This window comes from Cryptosporidium hominis (genome assembly GCF_000006425.1).
Source record: "Cryptosporidium hominis TU502 chromosome 1 CHRO011038, whole genome shotgun sequence".
NCBI classification, from domain to species: Eukaryota; Apicomplexa; class Conoidasida; order Eucoccidiorida; family Cryptosporidiidae; genus Cryptosporidium; species Cryptosporidium hominis.
Window position 1 is genome coordinate 1 of NW_667176.1, and position 9,203 is coordinate 9,203.

Sequence of the window (9,203 nt, forward strand, 5' to 3'; positions counted from 1 at the left end):
CAAGAATACTGAAGCATTTGGAATATGATAAGTTTTGTACATAGCTAACTTCCAGAAGATTATTTGTATCCTAAAAAAGTAGTAGATGTCAATTAGTTTTATGAAATGCTTTCGTGATCTTAATTCGTGTTTAATGATACCTTTATTTTCTTGAAATACATCTCGAATTGAAAAACAGTTACACCATGAAATAAAGTGCGAATTAACGTTATCTACAACATCTGATTGGTGATTCTTATCATTTTCACCAATCCTTAAAATAAAACAAGCCCTCTCAAAGCTTTTGATTAATTGGATTGCTCCAAAAATATCGTTCTTACATATATAACAATGGATTATATAGCTAAGTATAATGATCCCAGAAATATCATATAGGTGAAAGTCTGGAGAATCTTTAAGCTCATTGTTCACATATTTATAGTTTATTTTCTCAGGAATTAAGCTTTCCATCCAACTCTCAATAATGGATCCATTATAATAATATTCAAGCAACAATTCAAGACTTTGGCTATATTCTCTATTTACTAACAAGTCTTTTAACTTTTGAACTTGTTCCAAACTTAGTTTTTCTCTTACTTTATGACTCAAAGCCTGTTCACCGCCATTATGGCTATTAGATGATAGTATTCTCAATTGCTGACCTTTATCCAAGTTGATTTTATTTTTATGTTCCTGAGAAATAGTCTCTACCTTCATTATTTCCAGGTTTCTTAGGATTCAAAATCAATCAATAAAAAATTGCAGTGAATCGTTAAAAAAAGAAAAAAGTTCACCTTTGCTTTCCATAACTTAGTCTTCAATATACATAGACTTTCTCCTGTTTTCCCACAATTACTTTTAATTATTTTCTAGCTCTGAACCAACTTCCCGCCAAAACTTAAAAAAAACATGAAAACTTATTTCTCACATAGAAAGCAGTCTCGTAAAATTGTAAACATGCTTTCCCGCCAAAAAAGAAATATAGGATTTGATAATTTTTTGGATAAAAAAGTGGAAAATAATAGGTTAAGGGAAGGAAAAGAGAGAAATTTCACAAAATTATAGATAAAGATAATAGATCTAGTGGCAATAAAAAGATTGTTTCCGAGGTATTATTTTGGCTAAAAGATTTTTTTCTTCTTCCAAGGAAAAAGCCCAATGAAAAGGAGGGGAGGGGGAAACGAACAATTAAATAATTAAGGCTTGATAAGACTTAACGAATACAAAATATCTGATATAGTTTTTGGGTTCATTTTTGGTGTTATTGTTTTTAAAAAAAGAATTCTTTTAAATCGCTTTCAGAAGAGAGCTTGATGAAAATAAGGGAAGAGAATAGGGGGGAGGAGATTTTGGGAATAGAAAACACAGATAAGTTGATAATTAGTATAATAAGTATTCAGGATTTTTGGGGGGAAAAGTTAATCGTTAACGAATGAACGTTTGAATATAATTAAAAGGTATAGAACAGTTTGTAGTGAGATAATTGAAGGTAGACTGTATCTCGGAGGATATCAGGTAGCTTGTGATTGGAATAACTTGGAAAAAAACATGATAATTCATATAATTAATGTTTCAGGAGATGTTTGCAAGAATGTGTTTCAAGATAAACTAGAGTACAGGACTTATTATGTTTTGGATACTCCTCAAGAAAGCATTGAAGGAGTGCTTTATGATAGTATTGAATGGATTGATGGAAAATTCAAGGAAAGCAATGAAAACAGGATATATGTACATTGTCAAGAGGGTGTTTCTAGATCCTCTAGTATAGTAATCGGCTATTTAATGTGGAAATATAATAAGAGTTTTAATGATGCTTCAGAATATGTAAGAGAAAGGAGGAGCACTTCAAGTCCAAATATTGGGTTTACTTATCAGCTATTATTATTTCAGAAGGCTCTGAGTTTGGTAAAATTTGGGATTCCAACTAGGGATGAAAAAGAAGAAGGAGGGGGAGAAAAAGCTGAGCTTCCTTCAATAAACCATCTTGGGAAGAAACATTGGATTACTTCTTCAAAGATTTACTATATATCTAAACATGGTATTCCAGTTTCTTTAATTCATTGGAAAGGGGACGGAAGTAATAAATTTAGTTTAAATTCAAATAAAATCTATCTATTAAGACAAAGTCTTCTAGAGGAAGCAGACTCTATTCGTCGTGAGAAAATTTGGATTTGGATTGGAAGCCAAGTTAATGAAGGTGTTAGGGAATCAATTCTAGCAGTTTTGAGGTTTTGCAGACAAATTCTCAAGATCGAAATAGGATATGACTCATCTTTAGAGCTGGAAAACTTAGAAATCAGAGCAGATTTGATAATTGGAGCTCTTGCAGATGACCGAAATTCAGCCTCTGAATGTATTACAAATATCCTTTCTTCCACCATTATTCTCGAATACTTTCACGAATTCTCAGAGAGCGGGGAATTCATGCAAATTCTGGCGCCAGCAGATTTGCATTTATGTAATTCCTATGACGTAATACAAAGGTCATTTTCCTCTCCATCGATAAAAAGTATTTCCAAGAATGCCATTCCTTTGGATTATGAGAATGATGTAGAGGATGAGGCAGAAGATATTGGGGTTGACAATAATGAAGGAAATTACAACCAAATAGATAGATTGAGTTCAGATTCTAAATCAAGCTCAGAGTTATCATCTTTAATATCTTTGGACGAGTCTTTACCATACTTTTCTTCTTTTCCGTCTTCAAATGGATCTCCAATTCCTTCAAGAAATTCACCTGATAATTTCAAAAGTTCTGATACAGAATCTACTAAAGAAATGGGACGAATCAACCAACATCATTTTTCATTAGATTCTCGGAAAATTATCTACTCTAAAGATAATCTTCTGGAAAAGGAAAGTAGAGAAGTTGAAAGTTGTCCTTTGACTTTTGGTAAAGTTGTGATACCAAAGTTGAATTTTGCTTTCAAAGGTGGAGATAAATCTTTGGAAGATCGTTCCCAGTCACAAGATTCAGAAATGAAAGACTTAAAAGTTCATTCATTTTCTACTAAAGAAGATTCTGCTCCTGTAAAGAAGCAACATTCAATACATTTTTTCCAGGAAGAGGTTTTCTGTTTTAATAGTAGCAGCTACTCCAAAAGAAGTTCTATATCTCAAGAAAATCTTTCTATGAATGAGGATTGCCACAGCACTTTAGATAGTGGAAGAATGAAAGTTTTATTATTTAGATTTCCAGACTATTTTGGATCAGAGTCTCTTCGCTTTTTTGACTCTGAGGATCTTCTTCCTACCTCAGTCTGCCCTCTCATTATCATTGGAGAAATCACTTCAGATGAACAAAAAAATAAAGAAAAAGAGGAACAGAAAAAGAAACAAGAAGAACAGAGAAAAGATAAAGAAAAAGACAAAGAACAAGCCGATCTCTCACTTTCACCATTAGAAAAAAATCCTATTAAAAACATAATGGTTTATCTTTGGATTGGATCTAAGACTACGTATTTTAATCAAGCCAAACAAATTCTTTCCGAACATTTTCAAGGAAATGATAGTCATAACCATGCAGATGTATCTTCATTAATATTAAGTACTGTTGAAAATCATAGTTTAAAGGATTCTGAGAAAACTAACCTCAATGAACAAATTAATAATCATCATTTCGAGTTAGATATTACCCAACTTTTAATTCTACTAATTAGAAACAATTCAAAATTGAGTATAAAAGAAGTCAGTTCTGTTTACTTTGAGTTTGAAGGTGAAGAATCTAACAGTTTTTGGAACTATTTCTATCAATAGTCAATTATCAATCAATCATACAAATAATACATAAGTAGATTAAAATTAAAATGTATTATATTCTTATATATAAAATAATATTTACAACATTCAAATCGAAGGCAATTACATCAAAGACAACAACAATCCTCCACTTCTTATTTCCTTCCTTCCTTCTTATCAACAATTATTACTACTTACGGTACCCATTTTTACCGGCATGCATGCAACCCATCGCGCGCCGTCTCGTGCATGCACTCGACGCAAATTCCACCAATTTCCAAACTTTTATCCCTTCCATAAAATTAATGAAGTTGAGGCAAGCCTCCATTGTTTAATGTTCTCATTTGCTTTTGCTGGAACATTTATCCACATCAATATTTGCGATCTGTTTGAGTCTTTAAATATTGGAATTGCAATCGAATTATCCAAAGAATTTTGAGGAATTATATTCAATTCATAATTGTTGTCGGAAATATTATGATTTGTAATCATATCTGAATCTCCCTTTATCCATTCTACCAATATCGGAGGAACTTCAGATACTGCCTTTTCTGTACTTAATTCAAATAATTTTGATTCTTGTTTCCATTCTAAAGCTACTGCTGTTAATCCTCCTAATACAAATCTTGCCTCATCTCCATCTTCATTCTCATTTTCCACCATTTCTCCTATTGATATTATTCTTGGAACTATATCATTATAGCTACATCCAAATTTCTTTGCTGCATATTGTTTACTTGCTGTAAAGAAAGCTCCTGGATCACAAACTCCTCCTACCCAAATTGTTTTTAATCCAATCTTCTTTATTCCTGGTGATGATATTAATACATTTGATAAGAAAATATCCATCTTACTTGAATCTTCTCCTCCTTCTATTACTTTTATATCCAATTTCTTGCATATACTTGAAATTAATAAACAATTCTGTGAAAGTTTTCGAATCAAATCTGAAAGCCAAATATCTAATGAATAAAGTAATATTGGTAATAATTTTAACCATAAATCTGGTACTAAATCTGATTGTATACTTAATCCTATACTTCTTAAATTATTTGTTAGTTTTGATTCACCTCCAAGAATATTTAATAATTCATGAATATTTTCCCAAATATTTTTAAATCCTTTATAGAATTTCGAAATCTCTGAAACATAATATCTTAATATTGGATCCAAACTATTATTCTCTGAATACTCTATAATATTTCTTGAATTCTTTATTATATATTCTGAAAATATTCTTAAACTATTCTCCATTTTTGTTAATTTTCCACTAATCTTTAATAACCAACTTGGTATTCCTGTTGTATCTGATTTTAATACCTCTTCTTGTTCTATCTTATTATTTCCTCCTCCTGATAATCCTCCATCTCCCATTAATTCTTCATTTTCTTCTATATTTGTAATCATATTACCTTTATCTTTTGGAATCAAATCTGGTGTTTCATTTCTTGATCTAATTATTAATACACTCCAATTTAAACTCATCTTTTGTCCTTTTTGTGCTGAAATCACATTCTCTGCTAAAGGAGATAATCCAAGCCAAGTTGGCCAATTTGTACTTGATAATTTTTCTACCCAATCCAAATAATTCTGAACTTTTTTAGATGTATCTGGAGCTAATAAAATATTTGGCTTTATTTGATCATTTCTATATAATTTATTCCATTCACTTGTACAACTTATTAATTCTGATCCATCTTCAAATGATTTTGATGATAAAATCTCATCTATTAATATATATAAAATCTGTTTATCTACAATATTATCCAATCTTCCTCCATATGCTACTTGTGATACTAATTTACGTACTGCTTCCCATGGAATCTGTTCAGGATCTCCTGATATATTTGTTATTGTCCATTGATTTACTATATTAATACAACATTGAAGATCTGCTTCACTAAAATCATAAAACTTTGTCCATCCTAATGGTGTATATCTTTTTCTTTCTAATATTACTGAATGTAAAAATGCTAATAAAAAGTATAATTTTATTCTTATTGTTGAAGAAGATTGAGAATCATCCACAGTCTTAATAGTAATCTCACTTGCTCTTTGTAATGCTGCTTTAAGTCCAACAGGAGATTCAAGTACTATTGTCATTGAAATACGAATTAAATTAAATGATATACCAAGTGGTGATAATGAACCTGATGAAGAATCTGATGTATTAAATGATGCACCAATAACTGAATCTTTATGACTTGGATTCAAAATCTTTTTTGGTAATTCTGTTGCTAAAAATAATCTAAATCCTTTATTTGGTCTATTTTGACGATTTTGAAGTAATTGTTCCAAATAATCCAAATTACCTGAAGATAAATGAACATTTTTTAACATGACCCATGTACCTTTTCTCATTGCTGTCTTAATTGATGATTCAGCTTTTTCTAAACTTTCTGCTGATCCTATTGCAATAGATAGTAAATTGGAATTTTGTTCATTTGCTAATTGAGAAACCACCAAAGAAGCATCAAAACCTGGTGAAGTTACAAATAATATTGGTGTTATTTCAGTTATTTGCTTTAAAACAATCTCTTTAAGTAAATCCTTAGAAAATTCACTGATATTAGAAAATTCAGATCCTAATGTATCAGATATTAACTTGTTAAATAAAGTAACAATACGATCAGGACGAATAATCTTTAATAATAAACACTTTAATACACCTTTTTTAAAGTTCTTCAATATTTCTCTCTTCTCATTAAATTCTTCAGAATTCATTTGATTATTATTATCATCATTATTGAATATTGAATCTAATAATTCCTGATCATCCCATATACCGGTACCTAAGGTATCTAATATTACTTCAGGTTCTGTTGAAATCATTAATTGCTCCCATTCATTTTTATTTGAATTAAATGACTCACAAAGTTTAGGAAAATGATTTAATTGATGAAATCATTACAGAAAGTTGATTCATTTGTTCTCGATCTAATCCAAAAGATTTTGGTATAGAATCCAATATATTATGGTTGAAGAAGATCTTGAACTTGATATATTGATTGCTGACGCGACTTTGTTAAAAGATCAATTTCTTTTCCCAATACATTATCTAAAGACAGATTCCAATATGATTCAATATAAATTCTCATCAAATGTAATCCAAATACTATTCTATCATTATGTAATAAACCTTGAGCAACTCTTAAATATGCTTCATGCAATAGATCTAAGATTATAATTTTCTGTATTTTGTGATCAAATTCTATACTATTATTACTACTTTCTTCTCCATTATCTCCTTCATGATCTCCTCCATTATCACTTGAATTTGAATTAATCTTTGATTTATTTCTTTCTAATACTCCATATAGTATTCTATTAAAAAATTCAAGATCATATTGATATATTGGACTAATTGATGATAAATGTTGTAAAGTAAAGTAAATTCTTGTTGCTGTTAATGATAATGGAAGTAAATGAGTAAGTACTTGATCTATATGTTCCATAGTATTCTCCATTTTTGCTGTCTCTATTTGTATATCTTGAGCTTTCTTTTTAAGTACTTCTAATGTATTAATAATTGTCTCATCTTCTAAAATATTACCTTTCACATTTGATAAAGCTAATAATAAATTATCTTCACATTCTCTTAATTGTACACGATATTCACCATGTAATCTAAGTAAATCTGTTCTTTTCTTATCAATATCTGGACGTAGTTCTTTCAAAATAATATTTCTACTCTGTTCTAAAAGTGATGTTGGTGTTACAGTAAAATTCACCATCGTTACCCTACTCGTTAGATCTGGACCATATTGAATTGTTGGATCTTGAGTTGTTAAATAAACTCTAAAATGAGGAGAAAAATCAACCTCACTATCTCCTACTGTTATTAATGATCTTCCTCCATGTAAATGAATTTCTTGATTTAATACATTATATATTAAAGGATCTAATGATGATCCTACATCTTGAATTAATAATGATGAACCAAATCTTAATGAGGATTCTAATAATTTTGGAAAATTTGAATCAGAAAAAGTACTTGTCTGAAGTTTACCTCCTCCTTTCCCTTGATTTACATTACTATTACTATGCTTATTCATCTCTAATAGAAAACTTGTTGCATATCCTGATGGATCTATTATAAATGGGTATCGAATATGTCTCTTTATTATTATTGCATTCTCTACACTTAAATCATCATTTGATAAACCATAACTTTGCCATAATAATCTTTCATTTGGTTTTGATAAATAATCAACAATCTTAAAAGTATTAGGATTTGTATGTGATAATTGAAATTCATCCAAAATCTCTTGCCATAATTTTATATAATGTGATCTTAAAATCTGATCTAAACCTCCTGCAAAACATATAAATGCTGCTGATAAAAGACAATCTCCCATAATATTTGAAAATTCTGTCTTAAATCCTTCTTTAGCTTCTCTCCATCTATCTTGTTCTGTTGTTAAATTACCTAATAATCTTATACTTCTTTCTACTTTATTTGTTACAAGATCTTTTTCTCTTTTTATTAATTGTACTTGAGATATTAATTCTGCATATTCTTTCTTATAAACATCTATACGTTCTTGTAATTCACCAACCAATTTTTGAGCTGCTTCTAATCCTTTTTCATTCTCTAGTTTCGATTTTTCTAATTGACTAATTTCTGTTTTTAATGGTTGTACTTTTTCACTTATTAATGAATATTGTAATATACTCGATACCCATGAAGATAAAGGACCAGCTGCATGACTTGCTCTATTAATTTTTTCTGTATCCCATTCTGGTGATTCTAAATATTCTTTTTGTAATCTTTGCATAGTTTTTAAAGTTATTGTATTTGAATCAAAATTTAATACTTTTGTAATAAAATCTGAACTCTTAAGTAATTTTCTACTCTCTTCCCACGCTTGAGGTTTTGTTGAATTATTTGTAAGTAATATTGCAACAGCATCAATCGTCTTTTTAACGAGACCTGGAGGATTTGCCATTGATCTTAATTCATCCAAATTCTTCTTTGGAATATTTGAAACAGCATTTTCTGCTTCTCTAAGTATTGGTTCAACATCTTTTAATTGTATTTCTACTTCACTTGATCTTTCAGCTATTACTTTTTGTTGTTCATCTAATGATTTTGCTAAAGTTTCTGTAGTTTTCTTCTTTTCTTCAGCTTCTCCTTGTTCTTTAATCATTTGTTGCATTTTTTGTTCTGCTTCAACATTTTTAGCTATTAATATCTTTTCTTTTTCGCCAAGTTCTTGTTGAAGAGTAGCAACTTCTTGTTCAGTACTTCTTAAAGTTTCTAATCCTGAAGATAAATGTTGTTGTTGTTCTAATAATGTTTCATTCTTTTCTTTATATATTTTAATAATATGTTTTAAGAAATCAAAGAAATCTCTTGGAGTTCTTCTCATCATTGAATGTTCTTGTGAATTTGTATTACATGTAGAAGTTTTTTTAATACCTCCATCTTCTCCAACTTCAGCATGAAATAATGAAATAATACAATCAATTGTTAATCCAACTCT

The 9,203-nt window shown here is 29.5% G+C and overlaps 2 protein-coding genes across 2 annotated transcripts; one reads left to right on the forward strand and one right to left on the reverse strand.

Moving 5' to 3' along the window:
- Positions 1-1,527: 1,527 nt before the first annotated feature.
- Chro.10095 (MAP kinase phosphatase) lies at positions 1,528-3,735 on the forward strand. Its single annotated transcript, XM_661001.1, has 1 exon — positions 1,528-3,735. The coding sequence occupies one exon, from the start codon at positions 1,528-1,530 to the stop codon at positions 3,733-3,735; it is 2,208 nt and encodes a 735-aa protein (XP_666093.1).
- Positions 3,736-4,002: 267 nt separating this feature from the next.
- On the reverse strand, positions 4,003-6,549 carry Chro.10094 (dynein heavy chain). Its single annotated transcript, XM_661002.1, has 1 exon — positions 4,003-6,549. The coding sequence occupies one exon, from the start codon at positions 6,547-6,549 to the stop codon at positions 4,003-4,005; it is 2,547 nt and encodes an 848-aa protein (XP_666094.1).
- Between the last annotated feature and the right edge of the window lie 2,654 nt (positions 6,550-9,203).